The 20,598-nt window shown below is 41.9% G+C and overlaps 1 protein-coding gene across 1 annotated transcript in view; it reads left to right on the forward strand.

Moving 5' to 3' along the window:
* Nucleotides 1–18,920, forward strand: part of GLP2R (glucagon like peptide 2 receptor) — a 24,149-nt gene extending 5,229 nt beyond the window's left edge. Inside the window, exons 2-13 of the mRNA XM_032129412.1 lie at nucleotides 436–529; nucleotides 2,876–2,980; nucleotides 4,864–4,985; nucleotides 7,074–7,180; nucleotides 7,780–7,936; nucleotides 8,418–8,577; nucleotides 10,571–10,631; nucleotides 11,829–11,898; nucleotides 12,344–12,432; nucleotides 13,026–13,164; nucleotides 17,088–17,129; nucleotides 18,110–18,920. Coding sequence (XP_031985303.1) covers nucleotides 436–529; nucleotides 2,876–2,980; nucleotides 4,864–4,985; nucleotides 7,074–7,180; nucleotides 7,780–7,936; nucleotides 8,418–8,577; nucleotides 10,571–10,631; nucleotides 11,829–11,898; nucleotides 12,344–12,432; nucleotides 13,026–13,164; nucleotides 17,088–17,129; nucleotides 18,110–18,427 — 1,464 coding nt within the window. The 3' untranslated portion in view covers nucleotides 18,428–18,920. The remainder of the gene's footprint in view (nucleotides 1–435; nucleotides 530–2,875; nucleotides 2,981–4,863; nucleotides 4,986–7,073; nucleotides 7,181–7,779; nucleotides 7,937–8,417; nucleotides 8,578–10,570; nucleotides 10,632–11,828; nucleotides 11,899–12,343; nucleotides 12,433–13,025; nucleotides 13,165–17,087; nucleotides 17,130–18,109) is intronic.
* The last annotated feature ends 1,678 nt before the right edge of the window (nucleotides 18,921–20,598 follow it).

Consider the following 20,598-nt stretch of genomic DNA (forward strand, 5'->3'; position numbering starts at 1 on the left):
TCTGCATTTAATTCTTCTGGTTTTGGCCATTGCTAAACCTGGGACAGTGGAAAGTGTCCCTGCCCATGGTGGCGGGTTGGAATGAGATAATCTTTCATCTTCCTTCCAACCCAAAGCTTTCTGTGTGTCTGTGATTCTATGACTCCTGGAGAAGTAAGAGTTCCATTCCTCCGTTCTTCCATTCCTCCATTCCTCCATTCCTCCATTCCTCCATTCCTCCATTCCTCCATTCCTCCTCTCCTCTCCTCTCCTCTCCTCTCCTCTCCTCTCCTCTCCTCTCCTCTCCTCCCCTCTCCTCTCCTCTCCTCTCCTCTCCTCCCCTCTTCTCTCCTCTCCTCTTCCTCTCCTCTCATTGCTTATAATGGAAGGAAACTTGCCATTAAGGTCTAAAAGGTTCTACCTGATTTTTCTCATGTACAGTATTTTCACTCCCAGGCCAAAGGGTCTCTGCTGGAGAAAACCACTACTGGATGGAACAAATATAAACAGGAATGCTTGAAAATGCTGCAGGAATCATCTGTGGATGGTGGTAAGGAATGAAACAATGAAGAGATGTATGGAGTAACACTAATGAATATGCAAATATTGTCTTGCTTGCTTCACATAAGTGTATGTCTGTTCCTAAGTTCTAAATGTAGAACAATTCACCTGGGACAAATATTGGCCTGAAGTCCCTTTTTTATTCTCCTCCCTCTGTGGCTTTTGGATTCTTAGATGAAGAGCAGCATACCTGCAGTGTCTTCTCCTGAATCCATGCCTCCCACCTTTGACTGGGTGCTCAAAGTTTTACGCTGTTTGGCAAAAGGGAACTTCACAATCTGTCATTATTTCACTCCTAAATGTATAAACTGTGCTCAGCTAGGTGTCTGTCTTCAGGAAGGGATGGCACGGGTTTGATTTGAGTAGTTGGAGAAGTCCAGGATGTAGCTGGGAGAGAGATGACTGCTGTTCACCAAGGAGAGATGAAAAGTGGATCTGTGCTCCCTGTTTTGTACTCACTGGCTGTAGGCAGGTATTGAAAGCACCCTCACCAAATCTGTTGGTGACTCCAAAGTGGGAGGTGTCAGAAGTCAGAGCCGTTTGTGGAAAATAAGGAAGGAGAAAACACAGAAAACCAGAGAAAATAAGTTTCCATAAGTTACTATGTCGCTACAGTCAAGGAGGCAAGGAGACACTGATGAGAACTGCAAGGGGGACAAAAGACTTTGTGGAAAGCAGGGAAAGCAAAGCATAGAACTAATGCTGACAGGAAAGAAGGAGGAACATTAGTGAGCATCCAGAAGTCAATAGCCTGGTGTGCAGAAAACATTAGCATGATGCAAAAGAAGATTGTATTTTCCCAGGGAAGCAGAGAATGAATGATGGCTTTCGTGGCAATCAGAACTAAGCCAGATGACCCCAGCAAGATATCAGAGGGCAGTAGTTTGTAGTAGGGGATCAAGAGAACTACAGGGACTCAGAACTTCAGCTTCCATGAAATTGGAAAAAAAGGTATTTTTCTCGTGGCAGTCTCCCCAACCGACGCTTGAGCAAACCTTGATCAGAAATTGGGGAAAGGAACAATAAAGGTGCAGCTATAAATGTTAACAGCTACATGGGTCATAACACCGATGCTTAGCCTCAAAGGTACAGCAGAGTAAGTAAGAATGCACATCCTGTGCTCTGTATTTCAGCAGAAACACCCCAAAAAATGCTGGTGAGATAGCACAGAGCTGTCTTTCTTGCTCCCTGTGTTCTTCCCACACAGGTTTCTCAAAGTATTGCTAAGTGCTATGGCAAATAAAGCAGGATATACTCTTCTGCAAAACCATTTAGGATGAGCAAAACCATTAAAGTTAAGAGAGAAGAGCTTTGGCTTTATCCTAAAAGAAAGACAGAAATTAACCAAGACATCAATGCATTTTATTTTATGTTGCTGTCACCTGACTGCACCATTTCAATTTGGCATTATCTAAAGTTTTATCTTAACCTTAAATCCTGTGCGTGATGTGATACCTGTGAAGATTAAAACTGAGTTAGTCTGAGATGTTACCAGAGATACAACCTCTGGTATTATCTCTGGGAATGAGAGATATTGCCCAAAGGCTAAGAGGAGTCACTGTCACGGACAGAGGTGGTCTGAGCTGAGAACTGGTGTCACAGGGGTTGGGAAAGGTGGAATGTCTTCCATTTACCAGTCTGCTGCATGTACCCAAACCAGTGAGGGGTAACATGGCTGGGATCTGACTGTTACATTTGGACCTCAGAGGCCTCAGGATCACACAATTATAATATCAGAGAATCACAGAACATCCTGAGCTGGAAGGGCCCCACAGGATCATGGATCCACCCCCTGGCCCTGCCCAGACCCCCCAACAACCCCACCCTGGGCATCCCTGAGAGCGCTGCCCAAACGCTCCTGGAGCTCTGGCAGCCTCGGGGCTGGGACCATTCCCTGGGGAGCCTGGGCAGTGCCCAGCACCCTCTGGGGAAGAACCTTTCCCTAATATCCAACCTAAACCTCCCTGGCACAGCTCCAGCCGTTCCTTGGGTTCTTTCCCAGTCACAGGGAGCAGAGATCGGAGCTGCCCCTGCTCTGTCCCTCGAGAGGAAGCTGCAGACCCTGGTGAGGTCTGGCCTCAGCCTCCTCGTGATTTTAAGCAATAAACTTCTCTCACAGTGAAGAGTGTAAAGCCTTCAGGACTCAGGGAAGAAGGGCAGCACCCGTTTCTGCTCTGTGCATGGAGCATTGCACAGTGAATACACAACGTTTATCTGCAGCATCTTGTTGCTCTGGAGTAGCTTGCAGGTTACCTGGAACAGCACAGAATGGTTTCCATGACTGCCCATTGCCTGGACAACTTTTTGTAAAATTTGTATTTGCTTCTCTCCCCAGGAGTACATTGCAATGGGACGTTTGATCAGTTTGTTTGCTGGCCATACTCACCCCCAGGAAACGTCTCTGTTCCTTGTCCTTCATATTTGCCATGGCTGGAAAATGGTAACGTGAAAGTTCTAACTTGTCTTGGATTGTGTGCCAGGAATTCAGCTGGAGGGCAGGTGGTGCTTGTCTATCTTGCCCGAGTGTCCTCTGAAGTGGATGAGTGAGAAAGACTCTCACCTCTTTCTACTGCTTCTGAACTGAGGCACAAAATCATTTTCAATGTTTGTTTGCTCTTTTTCTCCATCTGTGCTCACCACAGCTCCGTATTGTCTGTGGTAAAGCAACATTTGCCAGGTCATGTAACCATCCTGCCAGGGCTTTATTCGTAGTAACAGATTCAGGGTTCAGCTTCTGAGCTTCAGCTTCTGGGGTCCCCATTGATCCCAGACACGAAGCTCTCTCCCAGAAACCTGGACAAGCCAAACTCAGCAGCATTCCGAGCTGTCACCCCTCCAGTGGGCTGCAGCACACCACCAGCAAGTGGTGTGGTGAGCAAACCAGCCTTCCAAGCAGCCTTTTCCTGCAGGGAATGCAGCAGGGAGGCTCAGGAATGGGGGAATACCTGCAAAGGATCTTCAGATTTCATTTAAATTACCAGACGGAAAGCTGTAATTTAATTTGTAAGAGGCAAAAGAGAAAATATTAAAGAAGGGGATTCCTGCTTTAGATGCCACAAGTAATTTTCTGTTTGGAGTCCAGTGCTCACATGTGCTGATTTTCTCCTAATAAAATAGAAAAAAACTGCAACTTGTCAAAAAAAAACCCCCACCAAACACCTTCAGCAGCAAAACTGTTGAAGACCAAACAACATTCCTTTTCTCCTAAAGAAATGAAAGGGCACTGCCACAGACCAGCATTTCTGCATGCTGCTAAACAGCCTTTCTTAGCTGCTTTTCTCATACCACTTAGAGGGACCAGTTCTGCCTGAGTCCTTTAATTTATGGGAGACTGCTACCAGCTGCTCACCCCAGCTTTCTCCAGGCCAAGCCACACATGGTTTGTTCTATAATATCATTTGTCCTTTTTTGATGCTGATAGGCAGTAAGAGACCAAGCTTCTATCTAGTCTCCCAAACTGCTTCTGCCAATCATTTAGAACAAACCCAGCTCTCTGTAATAAACAAAAGCATCTTGCCTCCGTGGAGTGGAGACTCTTTTTTCTTCTCTGAACTTCTACAAAAGCAAGATTTCTGGTCCCATTTCATGGAAGGTTTAAGGTTTTTCTCAGTGTCCATCACAACAAACTGCTCCCAAAGCAATTCTGTCAGCACCAGTTACCCCGAGCTAAACAAGATGTTCTGGTTGTTGCTGCCACCCTTAAACACTTTCAACTCGAAAATGATCAAAAAAGCTCGGGTCTGATTAGAAATAAATGGATGGCAGCTGTTAAGGACAACATCAAACAAACACTAACCAGGGTCCCCATACCATTCCTCTGATGCTAATTCCTAATTAATATAAACTAGGATGATGCAGTGAAAACCAAGAAAATTTCATCAGTTCACCCCACGTGCTGAAAGGGCCCCAGAGCACAGAAATAAAACACCAGCCTGCAACACCAGGTGTTACAGAGGAAGATCATTCCCCAGTCAAATCCTTGTGCACTTTTGACTGCACAACCTGGTCAATGAATTACCCATTCATGAGCTTAATGAGGAAAAATGAATAAAGTGAGATGTAGGCTTTTCTTTTGGATGTACTGAATTGTAAAAACCAGGTACATTCTGGGAATTTATTTCTGCTAGATTACGTTCCGACTTTGTCCCATGTAAATATGAAAAATGCATTGACAAAGACAAAAGAAAAGTGGGTTTTATTCTTTTTTTGAGTATGGGTGGTGTGGACTCTATTGTGGAGGTATAAGGCAGAAATCTTTCAAACGTGTATGAAAAATGAAATCTCTATTTTGACCTTTCCAACTAAAACTCTGTTTACTTTCAGGAAGTGTAGGACATGTATACAGAGTCTGCTTGGATGAAGGGATTTGGCAAACAAAGGAAAATTCCACAGACATTTGGCGGGATAGTTCAGAATGTTCGGAGAAAAATCATTTCCAAAAAAATGTAAGTATGTTTTATATTACGGTTAATACTTTAATCTTCTTAAACCTTTCTTGAGTAACTGACAAAACATTTCCATTTAATACCTGCAAAGGATCTTCAGATTTCATTTAAATTACCAGATGGAAAGCTGTAATTTTATTTATAAGAGGCAGAAAAGAAAATATTAAAGAAGGGGATTCCTGCTTTAGATGTCACAAATAATTTTCTGTTTGGAGTCCAGTGCTCACATGTGCTGATTTTCTCCTAATAAAATAGAAGAAAACTGTAACTTGTCAAGCAAGGGAGCATCTCAGCATCTCTCCAAATCGCTTTAGTCTATCAAAGTCAGGCAACTTCCCTTCTGATCCTTCCAGCATTTAAAGAGCCTTTTAGCATTTAATGAGCTGTTAATTGGTTATTTCAAAGTTAGCTGGTCAGAGACTGGAGGATTCACCCTAATCTAATGCCATCCTTCCTGTATTTCTCATACTGCATCAGCCCAGGGGCTGGACTTTGTCAGCCAAACTTCTTTTGCCATGGAGTTCAGCTTAGCAGATGTCAAAATTAGGTCTTTTAGGTAAGCACTATTACCACTATTTTTTACTTTTTAATACTGACTGAGTGCTGTTTCTTACTCTATCAAGTAACACTGCTTTACTGATTAGTCATGAAACATGATTAGTTCAGTACCTCCATGTATTACTATGTTTTTACTAAGCTCTTTATATAGTAAGTACATGAATTTCCAAACTTTCAAATGCAATAAATATTCGTAAGTTACGAGTGTTTTCCAGGGTTTGTTGCCCATTCTGGATAGCAAATTTGTTTCTGCAAGACATATTATTTCATCTTGTGTGACAGCAGACAATTTCTCTGAAAGCTTTAACTAGCTTTCCTACCAACACTAAAGGTGGTTTTGTACCTGTTTGTTTTATTTAATGGCACCCCCCCAAGATGTTAGAAATAACCCAGAGCTGGTATCTGCACACATCAGAGGAATCTGCTTGGTTGCATGTGCTTTGGTGTTGCAAAATTGAAATAGCCAAGGTGATAACTCGAGCTTTTTACAGGGTTCTTGCCTGCTGGAATGTTTCCATGGAACAGAGTGACTGATGGCTGGCAATCTCCTGCACCCACACTGCTTTCCCTGGGCCCTTTCACCCTCTGCAAGAGAGGCATGGCTCACTAGCATAAAATAGTTAGAGAAAACTACTGGCAGGAAGACAGTGCTAAAGCCCCTGGTGCTGAGTCGTAGAACAAGAAAAACAGCAAACTCCCTGAGGAAAAGGCACAGGCTCCAAGAAAACCTCTGTAGGCCAAGTATGGATTATGAAAGTCCCATATCCTGTATCTCACATTCCCTCTTCAGAGATGCTTTCCTTGGGCCAGAAGTGTGACTAGATGAGAGGTAGACATAAGCAGCTAAAATAGAAAAAACTTAGGAAAAAGAAGTGTTAAATTAGGCAGATTGAAAGGAAATGTGTGCAAGGCCAGGAGTTGGACTTCAACAATCCTCGTGGGTGCCTTTCAACTCAGGATGTTCTATGATCATCTGTGAAAGTGTGAGTGGCTCCCTTCCTCCTCCGAGGTCCTATTTGTCATTCAGAGACATTCAAGATACCTCTAATTTAATAATTTTTTTTTCTTTGAACACAAGATGGAAGTCAGTCTGTTTCAATACCTCTAGACAGAGCTGACTCTCAGGTTTGTACAGACACAGCTGAGCAGTAACTCTGTCTCCAGGCCACACACCCAGCAGCGCACCTGTGCGTGCAGGTTCAGTGAGAGGATCTCTGCAGCTGTGAACCCACCAGGAGCCGTCTGGTGCATGGAATCACGGCAATGTTGAGCTGTGATTTGGACTGCAAATGCTGTTTGTGGAGGAGAAGGCTGGGAGTAGTCTGTGAGTGCCTCTGTATCTAAAAAGAAACTAAGTCTGGGTGCCAGTGTCTTTGTCAGACCCTGATTTCAAAAGGCAGTGCAGAGAGCAGGGATCAGAATCCTCCCCTGGCTCCTTGCAACTCAAAGAAGGTGAACCCCAGAGTTTCTGAGCTGTGTTTCTGCTCTGTCCCCCTGCCTACATAACATATTTGTCCTCTTTGTTCCCAGGAAGAAGAACATAAACTACTTACCACACTACAGCTGTTATACACCATAGGGTATTACTTTTCTCTCATCTCACTGGTATTGGCTCTGCTTATACTTTCTTTACTCAGGTTAGTATAAATTCACATGCATTTTAAAAGGACAGAGTCCTACTCTCATATGCTTCTTTTTATGAAATTGCAGTTATTATTTAGTTTCCAATATTCCAGTACCTTCCAGCCTTCCAGTACCTGAAGGGGCTACAAAAAGGCTGGGGATGAGCTTTGGACAAAGGCAGAGTGATAGGACAAGGGGGAATGGCTTTAAGCTGAAGATGGTAGGTTTAGATCAGATATTAGGAGAAATTCTTTCCTGTAAGGCCCTGGCACAGGTCATGCAGAGAAACTGTTCCTGGACGTGTTTAAGGCCAGGTTGGATGGGCCTTGGAGCAACCTGGGGTAGTGGAAGGTGTCCCTGCCCATGGCAGGAGGCATAGAATGAGATGGGCATTAAAATCCTTTCCAACCTGAACCATTCTGTTGATTCCATGTAAATAACTTGTATTTTTCTAATGAGCGATAAAATGCAATTTCCAAGCAAAATCCATTGCTGGCAACAACATGAATACAACAGTTGCTTTGCTGGGTTTTTGTTGATTTTAAAAAATCTTATTTCTGCAAATCAGATCTATTCCAGAGGATTCATACATTATTTTTTTTTTCTCCCACAGAAAACTTCACTGCACGAGAAACTACATCCACATGAATTTATTTGCATCTTTTATCCTGCGTGCCGCAGCAGTTCTTATAAAGGACACTGTCTACTACAAGATTTACTCAAAAAGACCAAATGATGAAACTGGATGGATATTCTACCTCAGTCCAGAGGTAATGTTCATAGCCAATAGTAAATGTGTGCTTCTAGTGGTCGTAACAGTTACAGTTTTTTGAAGTTTGCCCTACAGCATCAAGTTTTGAGGTGTTTGTTAGTTGAGATTTGGATGCTGAAATTTTGTTGATAAAATCCTGATTGTAATAGATTTATTTTATGTGAAGGCTTGTATAGAAAGAACATATCAATTAATTTGTAATATTTAGCCACTTAAGCAAGGCAACTCATGCCTTGTAGCTTTTAGAAAGAAATCTCTGCATTTTTTTGGCACTTATTTAACAACATCTCATTCGTGACAACTGTGAATAAATTATTCTTGTTTGATGTTGTAGGAATAGAAGTTGCCCATGTCAACAAGGAATATTATCTGCAAGATGTTAATGATGACCATTACTTTAATAGTTCATCAGTAAAAATTCTCACATGCAGACCACAACATCTATATTTACAATTATTCCTGGTCTCTCCTTCCCACAGATTGTAATCATTTGCAGGACTGCCCAGTTTTTCATGCATTACTTTGTTGGGGCAAATTACTTCTGGCTATTGGTAGAAGGAATTTATCTGCACACATTATTGATAACTGTGGTACTCTCTGAAAGACGACTGCTGCAGGCATACATTGTGATAGGATGGGGTAAGTCTGTACCTGTTTCCAAGTCCTGATCATGTGGTGCTTTGCTGAGTCAGTGGAGGATATTTTGTAAAGAAGAAAAAAAAAATCTGAATTCTGTTTTATTTGTTAGTTTTGAAGACAGCGACTGCAAATGAAGATCTGTCAGCAGTGGTACATTGGCTGCAGTTCGGTTTGACCTGCAGGTACAGGAAATCAGGGAATGGTTTCATAAGAAAACAGGTGCCTGGTGGGCAGAACAAGAAGAAATTTCCTTAAATTTGACTGTATATTGCCATCACTGAATATTATGGTACTTCCAGCATTTCCTACCTCATTTCCTTCCTTTGTAATAGAGCACCTCTACAGCGAAAATGCCAACACATCAGCAAGTTTCATTTAGATGTTCCCCCTCTCAGCTCACCTGAAAGCTCTAAGGTGTGCTGTAAGTCAGGGGACAATCTGAAACACTGCACGAGTCAGGTCTTATAATTCAGGCATTATCCAGGAAATAAAGACAATTTAAAGGTAGTTACTTTTGGGGGTCTTTTTCACCATCCATGCCTTGATTTCCCTGTTCCCTCTCACATTCCTCTTTAAAGGACCTCTGTGCTACATTGGCTCTCTGAGCACACAGGTTGCTGGTGCTCCAAGACCACTCTCTTTCATGCTGGTTAGTGTTGTTTCATTCTTTCATCATGCTTCCTACCTCTCTAAATCCCTTTGTTGCTTTGATCACCAGCTTGTTGGAATAGGGATTAGTCATTTCATTCCTTGTTCAGATTGCAATGGACAAGTTTGTTAGGAAATTTGCTCCCTACCATACGAGTATTAATAAAATTGATAATTTGCCTGCTGGTCCTCTTCTATTGGTTGCACACCTGCATCATATTCACCAATTTTCTAAAGGCTTTCCCCACTCATTAGCTTAATTTTTTATTTCTATTTATTACAATCACTGCTAAGATGGGAGATCTGGCATCTGTCTTACAGATATTTGTAGTACCACTGCTGCTGAGGCAGCAGGGCTGAACCAGGGCTCACACTGACACTTCCTCAGCTGCTGCACAGGAACTGCCTTTGATAACCTCACCTCATCATCCCGGGTGTCACCTTTCCTCATGAGACCACCTCGTATTCCCCTGGATCTATAGTTCTGTTCCCAAGTGCTCCATGCCCCAGTTGTTCTTGCAGACCCTCTTGTTGCACCAATACCACCTCCTACCCAAGTGAGACTCCTTTTATCTCTTTCCCCCTTTTACCTACTCAGAAATCTATTCTCTTGGAAAGTATTTTGTTTCTGGTCCTTTCCCTGTGTTGCCACACTCCAGCTTTCTCCATGACCTTAGCCAGTGTCTCAGGATCCTGAATAGTCCCTGTTCTGGTCCCAGTGTCCCACACCTCCTTTAATTTCTGCCACATCCACCAGAAAATCTCCTGTGTGTTACTGGGCTAAAAATCCAGTGGAACACCTGCTTGTAGCTCATGATTTGAGACCTGTGCTTGCACACTCGTAGTCCATTGGAATAGTGCAGTAATCCTTTATTTTAGGGGGTTTTTTTTCAGCCTGCAGTCTGTGATCTCCAGGAAGGGGTGGGGGCAACAATAAGGGGATGGGGATTCTCTTGAAGGGGTCCAGGAAAACAATCCTTTGTCAGCTCTTTTAATTAACCAGGCAGCATTCCACACCTTGACTGAAAACTCCTTTCAGGTTCAACAACTGCTGCCTGACGTAGTCTGCGAGGCCTCGTGTGCCAATTACTTCGAATTCTCTGGGTCAGAAATTTAGAAGATTTCAGCAGATCAGCAGTGTGTTTGTGTGCAAATGTATTTATCAGTCTGAAAATGCAAGATTTAACTACACCATGAAACGTCATTTTGTATTTGAACTACAAATGGGGAAAGCCAGGGTGAAGTTGATTTCTGTACAATTCTCAATAGAAGACTGAAAAGCACAAATCTTTGCACCACACACTTCTACAAGCTTGGCTGTGATTGACTCTTCTTTCCTTTTCAGTTGTTCCAATCCTGTTTGTGGGCCCTTGGGGAATAACCAGATCCAAACTGGAGAACACTGGGTAGGTTGCTAAATAAAATGTGCCTTGGAATACTGGATTTCTGTTTGCTTAGCTGATTTCTGTTTGCCCTCGGCAGTACTTGACACAAGAAAATTGTAAGATTATACGGCACCTATTGATACTTGTTATATTTTCAAGGTTCCCTTAGTACTTTTACATCAAACTTCTTCTAGGAATTCTCAGATTTACTTATGCATAAAGCAAGGAGTAGAATGAACTTTCACTGCTCCTGAAGTGAAAACTATTGCAGCCAATGTTCATCCATTCACGTGAAGCAAACTGTGCACCAGCATCTTCATGGAGAGCATCCTGTCAGTACGAAAAGGAGACCAGTGCTTTCCTTGGAGACCGTCTACACTTTGAGTTTAATTAGAATTCACTGCCACTTTGTTAAAAAAAAAAAAAAAAATTGTAGTGGAGGCTAATGACAAAACCTGATAGTCACTGAAAGCTGGTGTTTGGTGAGGGCATCAGTGACAGTAACATGCACTAGTAAGCATCAGTTCCTGGTCTTCAGTGGTGCTGTTGGTGAGATCACATAAACTCTGTGGTTTAGGTACAGTATCTTTTGTTCTCTTATTTTTTGTGGTTTCCTGGGAATTTTATTTGGAATGCCAATGTGGATCATAAGCAACATCCAATTCATAATGATGGTCTTACAGAGTTAGATGTCATGTAAGTTGTAAATGACAAGCCAAGATCCTACAGAACCTGAGGCTAATTAGCAAGAGGAGACATATGCACAGGACAAATTAGGAGGTTAAAGCAGGAGAAAGAGAGACAGTTTCAAGGAAACAGTAAGCATCCCTTTCAGCAGATCAAGAAGCATGGTCACAATTCCTGGTTTACTCATTTCCAGTCTCCAGTTTCAGATAGATAATTTAAGGAGGATGAATTTCATTATGAATTTTTGGTGTCATGTACAGTTGTTTTGTGGATTCAAAGACTGGGTTTTCCAGATAGTTCTGAACTTTATGGTCTAGGAAAACCTTTATCAACACTCCTGTGGAAAGATCTTCAGAATAAATACAATTAGAGTTGTTGGTGAAACTCTTCCTAGTCCAATTCCAGTTCTTTAGAGGGCCACCTGAAAAAGTTGAACTTCATCAAGTTCCTTTTGAAATAGATATACAAGTTACGTGAGCATCCTTTTTTTAAATTTCTATGAAAATAATTATACTTTAAATTACTCTCCAGGTGCTGGGGGACAAATGAACACATGGGGATCTGGTGGATCATCCGAGGTCCAATGCTGTTTTCCATCACAGTAAGAATTGTATAACCTGTATTTTTTTCCCTCCTTGCTCTTTGTAATTAGTGCCATTTTTGTCCTTCAAAATTTTGGAATAATTAAGATACAGTTTCCTACTACAGAAATATCAAGGGGGACGTAAAATGACAGAATGGATGAAGTTTTGTTCAAAAAATGAGGAAGCAGGGTTCTGTACTAAAAAATTGAGATGTAATTTTATACTGGGAGATCATGTATCAAATGATATGTCAGGCTGAATAAGGTGATGCTAAGTTACTCAGCTTTGCATATTTAGTATGTGACAATAACCTGCTTGTATTCCAGCCTCATCACAACTGCATTCCAGTTATTTGGCGGCAGGTTTTGCAAGTGTTTAATATCAATTATACATTTATTTAGTAGTTAACTGATTAGTGTCATAAAATTTATTTTAAGTAAACCATATGTATTTTCCTTCAAGGTTAACTTTGGCATCTTCTTAAAAATCCTCAGAATGCTGATTTCCAAACTGAAAGCTCAGCAAATGACCTTTCATGACTACAAATACAGGTATGTAGTAAATGACACAGAAGTCCTGGCCCCTTTTTAAAACTTTTGTCACATCAAAAACTTGCCAGTTTGCCCTTAAAGATTTACCTACCACCACCAGGTGTAATGGATATTCAGAATATGATGTAGGAAAAACGGCTCCACAGACATTTCCTTATCTGAGAGGCAAAGGCAGGTCAGCACCTGTGTGCTGAGTTTTGTGGGCATTTTCACAAAGCCTTTTCAGTGCAGTGAGAGCTCTGCTCTCAGGTTTCTTCTCTCACACCTCTGGCCTCTGCTGCTGTGACACATTTCTCCCTTTGTCACCAAAATTCAAGAAGAAGAAGAAAAACCCTCTAGCACTATGTTTGTAGCCTGCTAGAGAATCAGGCATCACTTTATTGTGCCACGGAAAACATTCCATTTACCCATGCCTTTTAACTAGACTTTCCACAGGTTTATACACACATTATTCACATCACAAAACTGCTATTACCATTCAGAAGTTAGAATATTAAGGGCATATTTTTGGAATAATTTCTTTGTCTCTGAGTTTTTGATTTTGGCACCAAGGATGTTTAAAAAATACAGCAATCGAATATTTTCTTTTTAAGACTGGCAAGATCTACACTTGTGCTGATTCCATTGTTGGGGATCCACGAGTTTGCATTTACCTTCTGCACTGATGAACAGGTGGAAGGACTTTCAAGACATATAAGACTTTTCATTCAGCTGACAATGAGCTCATTTCATGTAAGTACTGTTTTGCAAGCATTATTTTAGGGGTCATAGATCCAAGTGCATATTCTGCTCACCACAGTTACAGTGAATTCTGATTTAATATTATGCCCCAACCTACAATGTCTCTAAATACACTACTGCAGTAACAAGATAAACCTCTCACAAATGCATACTCAAATACAATAGTCCCAAACATCAAAAAAAAGGAGTCTGACATTTTCAGGAACAAGGTGTCCTCTGCTCCCTGGTAATAGTTAATAGCTCATCACAAAGCCCTGGAAACAGGATTAAAATGGTCCATTTAAAACACTCCCAGCCAAAATCATAACAAAGACAATGTCTGCCTCATCCAAGGTTTGGGCTCCATTTCCCTAAAGGATGTGTTTGTTCACCTTATCAGCAAAGTGACCCTGTGGACTCCTACGTGTGCCTTCACAGAAGTGCTGTACACGTGCATCAATTTTCAGTTAGTTTAAGGAGAAAATTTGTCAGAGCCCTCCCATGGATGGAGCAGACAAATGGACCAGCATCTGCAGGTGGAAAAGAAGTTTCTCACCCATACAGCCAGGAGTGTTTTACAGGTGTTCACCTTCAATCACCCTGACTCAGTTCTGTGTGAGTAGGCAGAAACCTGAGGTGAGGAAAGGAGTGTGACTGTGGCAGCTCCTTGCCCTTAGATCTCAGCTGCAAGACTGAAGGGGTACAAGAGCCACACTCCAGTAGAATAGCCAGCTCTAAGCAGTCCACATTCCAGAGTGAGTTGTTACTGGACCTCAGTGGTGATTCTCAGATGGCCACTCATGCACAGGCACAGGGTGTGCTTCCCAGTAACTATTTGCTCTCCAGTTTGCGAAGCCAAAGAACTGGACACTGGCACAAAGCCGTGTCTGAGTTCTGCAGCCCTGCTAAGTAATGAATTTTTCAGATAGTACTAATGAACCTGCTCAGCAAAGCTGTCCTTTACCTGCATCTTCCTGCCTTCATCTTCCTGGGGCAACAGGACAGCGATTCCCAGATCTTTATTTGCTGCAAAACCCAGTGACCTTGCTGGCTGCAAGTGGCTGCTCCTCAGTAATTCACGGCTCTGACATGTGCTGCCCACTGCTGCAGCCTGAGGCACGAAGCCATCGGAGCATTGCTGCACTTTCCCCACGATTTCTGATGATCCTTGGGTTTAACCTTTGCATAAATGCACCTGTGCTCTGCTGTATGTATGCATCAGTGTTTTGACGCTGTTATTGAGGCTACGCTTTAAAGTTGCCACTGCAGCTTGAGGGGAAAAATGTCCTGAGTGGCAGCAGAGAATTCCTGCAGAGCCACAACCCCAAGGAGCCTGCTGACATGGTGTTCACAGGATCACGGAATTATTTGGGTTGGAAGGGACCTTAATGCTAGAGTATAAGTTCCTTGGTTAGACATAGCCTTACTTGGAGAGGTTGCAGTGGCTAGATTTTATTTTAAAAGCACAGAATCATTTTAAGTGAGGATTTTATTTACTGGCTTGTGGAAAGAAATCTGATATATAAACCAGCTTACTCATCCTTGCTAAAGAACACAAACTTCATTCCTTTTAGAGAAACATGCATGCGCTTGGCAGCATGTCATGCTTTAGAAGCAAAGATCCATTAAAAAATACCCAAAGATCTTAGCCAATGTTTATTGCAGATTCTCTTTTTTAGCTGCAGCATTATTTATGAAGGGATTAGCCAAAAAGCACATAAACTGTACACAATTACATTTGTTTAGTCTGTAAATCTTCTCAGTAGTTTTAAAAGGCAGTTAAACTGTTTTGTTAAAGAAAAACAATTATCCCTGGGATCTCAGCTGAAGGTTTAACTCAAACATTTTCTAGGAGCACAAAATTAAATTCTAAATAGGAGTTCTGCTGTAGGTACGATGCTGCTTTGCTTTAGAAAGTGGAGCAATCTAAACATCTTGGCTCTCTTGTGCATGGGAACTGTTACCCTCAGGAAAAACCACTGGTGTCTGGTGGAGAGAACCCAGTGATGTGATGAGTAATTGATCATGTTGCCATTGTCAATAGAACTGAAGAACAATTGTGAGGCTTGTATGTGCATCTGTCCTTTCCTATTGGTGTTTCTGCTAATGAACCATTCTTCTGAATTTCTGATTCTTCATTTTTCACTTGCCCTGGGATAATTCTGGAAATGTGCTTGAGAAGTCACAACATATCAGGAAGGTTTCTAAGCGTGAAAATCAATTTATTGGGAGAAAAATGAGTAAGCACTAAAGAAAGCAAGGTATAAAGTGAACATCAAATATAAATAATCAGCAAAGTCTTCCACCTTCTGGTGTGATTTTACAGTGCTTCTGCTTGTCACTGCATGCTCTGATCCTGCAGCAGTGAACGAGATTCACAGAGGTTTTCACAAGCTGAAATCAGCCCAGGGATGTTCCCACAGGCAGCTCCTAATCTGGTGAGTCTCTGCCTTTCTCACACTGGCTGTCACCAGGCTTAGCAAGCACAGGACTCAGCACTGCTGGGTAGTTCAAATCCTATTTCTGCTTGTGGTGCCTGTGAGGCCAAATTTAAAGCTCATACCCAGCAGAGTCATGAACTTTCTACCCCCCCCAAAAAAAGAGAACTGCATCCAGGAGCAGGAGAAACTCTGCATAAAAAGTTGCTTTTTAAGCTAGCAGATCTGTATTTAGTATAATATATTGCAATATATTTAAATATTTAAAATACTAGATGAGAATACATTATATTTACGCAAGGTAATTATTATGTTACAGTTTGTACTTAATATTATCTATTATTAGCTCTAGTGAATTCTATCTTCCTACCATAACCCAGACGAAGCATGAAAAACGATAGAAATAAAATACAATTTTTTGTATTTTAAAAAGCAATTCTGTTTGCTCTTCCTCCTGTCCCCATTTCCACTGGTGTTGCAGATAAACTGCTTCTTTTCCTACTTACTGCACATATGCTGAAGGAATTAATGACTCCAAATATTTCAGGACTGCTAGAAAATTAACAGCAGGCTCAGAATGCTATTGGTTCATGCTAGGTGTAATGAAAAACGTTGAAGCTTCTGTGTATGTGAATTTCTTTTTAAACTTTTGTCTGAGAAAAGCAGAAGCATTTCTGGAAAAGTATCAGTGTGAGAACAATTGAATGCTGTCAGCTGAGCTGCACCTCTGTCCTGGGACTCAGAGTGTTTATTTTCTTAATCAGAACTTGTGTCACAGCTGCCTTTAAACACACCAAAAAAGGGCATTTCCTGAAGCAGTGGGAATAAATCTGCATGTCTGTGGGGCTGAGATGCAGCCTGTAAGCTGCTTTAGTCTGACATCAAACACAGAGAGGCAAATGGAAAGAATAATTTTGGGGTTGGTTTAAAACAAGTTATATCTCCAGGGGTTTTTAAGGTGTTTATCTAAATCGGTTTCAAAGGAAAAACAGCAATTCAAAATGGTCAAAAGACTCAATATAGCTGAACTTTGAACTAACACTAATCACTTAATATAGAAATAATTTGTAAGAAGCACCCAAATGAGATCTATCTCAGTAGACTCATTCACAAACCCAAACAAGCATACAGATAATATGAGAAACCAAGCTGCCTTTTTTTTTTTATTTTACCACGTTTGGAAATAGCAGCAGTCACAGTATAAAAGCAATAGCTTGGGAAAAAAAGTACTATGTGGTAGCAAAATGAGGATAAAACTGGATTTTATAGTCTGTTCTTCAGCATCTGCACAAAATGTGCCCTGCACTTGCCAAGGAACTGCACAAAAACAAGTGACTGTGCACTTCATTAAAAACAAAATGCTGGCAGCTGGTTTCCTTACTGAAAATTAAGGAGCACTGTTTGTATTTATGGTTTTAACTCTAATGTTATCTTTAAATTAACGCTTCAGGTATTTCTGCACACTGACTTTTTCCTCTCATTCCCTTTCTCTTGCAGGGCTTTTTGGTAGCAGTTCTCTATTGCTTTGCTAATGGAGAGGTAAGACACAATGCTGAGAGAGGAGTTTTTAGCTCATTAGTAAAGTATCTTAATGACACCAAGAAGGATGAACACGCTGAGCAGCTCTCTTGATTGAGAGCATGTATGTGTTCTTTTGAGCTGGTAAAATTGTTCTGTGTGAAGAGAACAACAAGAACTACCACAGGTTTGGACTCAAATGCAAAGTATTTCCATTGAAGCCTGAGTGGTGTCTGAAATACCACTAGAGGTTTATGGTCACCCACCTAAAACCCAGTCCTTTAATCAGCTGAAATCCCAGACTTTCTGCGGTAATTTCAGAACTACTTAAATAAAAAAGAGAGCTGGCACTTGTCTGCAGTAGAGAACTGCTTGTCTGACATTTGTGAAGGGCACAGAATTGCCAGCAGCTCTCATCAGCAGTTGAAAGTTGCTCTTTTGGCCTTCTACCACCTGGTCCAGCTGAACTCTCAGGCCAAAGTGCTGCTGCTCAGAGCCAGGGGAAGCCCCACTCCTCCACACGGGGCTAGAGCCTGTCCTCCTCTGCAGTGCTGGCTCCTGAGGTGCGGGCAGTGGGACACTCAGTGCAGAGGATTTCCATCAGGCTGCCTGATAAAAGGCTTTAACAAAACAAGCCAGCTACACCACCACAACACTTGGGCAAAGCTGCGTGGTCCTCGTTTCCTCAGCCCCTGCGCCTTCCTCCTCCTCCTCACTCCAGCAGACTGTAAACAGGAGTCACTTGAGCTCTCACATCAGATTTGCAGAGGAAAAGCTTTCCCAAGTCAGAAGGAAGAGGTTGGACTCTTCAGATTGATTTAGCAAACAAGGCTGTTCCTAGCCTACAAGGACCCCAAGAGGTGCAAGGTGAACCCCAAAGGGGCAGGAAGCTCAGCACTTCACAACTAGTGAAGTGTTAGATACAACTAGTATTTGTGTTAGTGAACTACAAGGTGGCCACATGCCATTAGCATGACCAGACTATTTTCTCCTCCCCTCAGGTGAAAGCAGAGCTCCAGAAGCAGTGGTCCCGTTTCCTGCTGGCAGATCCCTTCGGCTGCAAACTCTGCTTTCTCGGGGAAAACATCAAGTACCTCAGGAAATGTTCACAGAAACGGAAAAAACAGCACCTCAGCAGCAAACACCACTTCTGCCTGGAGGTGAGCAAGCCCTGGGACATGCAGGTGCAGCAGGTGCTGAGGAGGCAGAGGACAGAGCCCAGGCCAGGACCCCCCCAGATGAGCATGTCCGACAGCAGCGAGGGAGAGGTCACCACCGGAGAGACAACCGAGGAAGTCTTTGAGGAAAGCGAAATTTAGAGAGCTGGGGCAGCATCTCCCAACAGCCAGGGCTCCGAAAGATCTTTCACCTCCAGACTGTTCTGAGCTCTGGAATGTGCAGTGCAAGGACGAAGCCGTTGATATCCCAGATGTTCCAGGTTTCTTGATCTGAGAAAAATGTTTTCTGGATGTTGCTAACCGGTGTGGCTGGGTAGAAGAGGTCATCGGGATGGATCACTTCTGCTTTGAGCTGACATTTCTGCTTTCGTGACCTACACCAGGCAGCAGGATGGACTCTGGAAATCAGGAGGCTCTGGAGACACTGCCCTTCGAGTCACACAGTGAGAAGCTGTTATTTTCTCATGGGAGTGGTTCATAAATAGAGAGACGTGTGTGGCAGACTCCTTTCTTCACAGACTGAAATCATACCCCATCTCAAGAAAACCACCCCAATTTTAGACCAAACCAGACCAAATATATATATATATATATATATATATATATAAAACCCCAAAAATAAACTTGGGAAGAAGCAAACTTTTGATACATTTTTGAGCATCTTCACCTAAAGTTTAGTGCTGGAAATAAATGTCATTATGAGATGAAAACCCAAAATATTTCCATGGAATGTGCCCAAATGAAATGTTCTGTTACAATTTTTGTTACCTTATTTTTTTTTTCTGTTCTTGCTTTTGACACAAGCCACTGTGACTTCTGGTTTGCCCTGCGTGTGTCCTTAATGACAAAGCAGCTCAGTGGTAAGTGATGCCTCCACCTTCCTCCCAGGGGCCCCAAAGTGGATAAAGACATGGGATTGTGACAGCACCAAAAGAATATTGTGAAATCCTTCTTCCACCATTTGACAAGAGCCACGGTGAAGTTTCATTTCTCAAATACAAACTCATCCAGAGACCTATGAAATGCAATTGAGTTTGTTAATATTCTATGATCCAGCTTATATAACTTACCAATGCTTTTAGGATTATTTATCAGGCTACAAAGGTTTAGCCTTTGGCAGTTATGATATACTCTTTTGATGCAAAGAACAGATCAATTCATTGACTAGCACTAGTTCAAGAACATACTTCTGGCACTTTAAAAAAGTATTTATTTTACAGTCCTATATGTGTTAACCTATTTAATCAATACAAAGTTGTATATTTCAGTAATATATTAATAAACTGTAAATGTTTGATCCATTTTAAAATAATATTATCTACAATTTTTAAAGGTTTTTTTACTAGAATGTGCATTCTGCTTACATAGAATTTTACTGCAATGGATTTCCTCAGCAGCCACTGGAAACACCAGACACCACACATACATTTATAGTGTCTTCCTCAATTTAAACCAGACTGATTTCTTCCAGAGCTGTTGTTTAAGACATTAAAGAGCTTGAAGTGATTTAGAATGTGTTTTACTTAGGTGTTAAAAACGTCAAAATTTTAAGACTTTATGGTATCTCAGTGAAATAGTTTACTTTTTAATTGCATTTTAAAGAGTTTCATATGGTCAAGAAACCAGTTTTCTGTTCTCCTAACAGCAGTCCCTCTAGCTGCATTTTCTCCTCTCTATTATGTGTTTGGGCTTTTTGCCTCTTTCAGTTTATAAAAATCAACTGTTGTTATATAAGCAGGCCCTGTTGGCCTGAGGTCTGATAAAAACAACCATCACATGGATTCCTTCAGAAAGCACGTTTCTAAGTTGATAACAGCAGGTTTCATCCTAAGAATATAGCATTATTTATTTTACAGAATCATTACAAGCTCCTGGTTTCTAAACAAACTATTTCTAGAAGACAGCAGCGAACCTCACAATTCACACCTAGTTAACAGTGAGTGGTAGGAATAGCTGACTGTCCTCCTGGGAACTTGAAGGTCTGCAGCCAGGAATCCTCCTGGGATTTTCTTTCCAGCCTTTGTGGAGCCCCTGGAGGGACACTGCAGCCCGATGAGCTGATAAAACCAGCTGTAGCAGCCAGAGATCCTCCAAGTGCACGGACGGGACACACAGAAACAGTCGAAGTGCCGCCTTTTCCTGGTCGAGTCTTTCCCTGTGTCTCTGTGTCTCTTCTTCCCGTAACTCCCCCCCAACATTGGGTATAACATTATAGGCTTTATTAATTAGCAGATCTATCAAAGATTCCCCAATGAGAGGCTCAAGTGAGCCCCCCTCCCCAAGGAACCTTCCCCTGGATGGTTCTATCTTGG

Source organism: Corvus moneduloides, chromosome 19 (assembly GCF_009650955.1).
Source record: "Corvus moneduloides isolate bCorMon1 chromosome 19, bCorMon1.pri, whole genome shotgun sequence".
Lineage (NCBI taxonomy): Eukaryota > Metazoa > Chordata > Aves > Passeriformes > Corvidae > Corvus > Corvus moneduloides.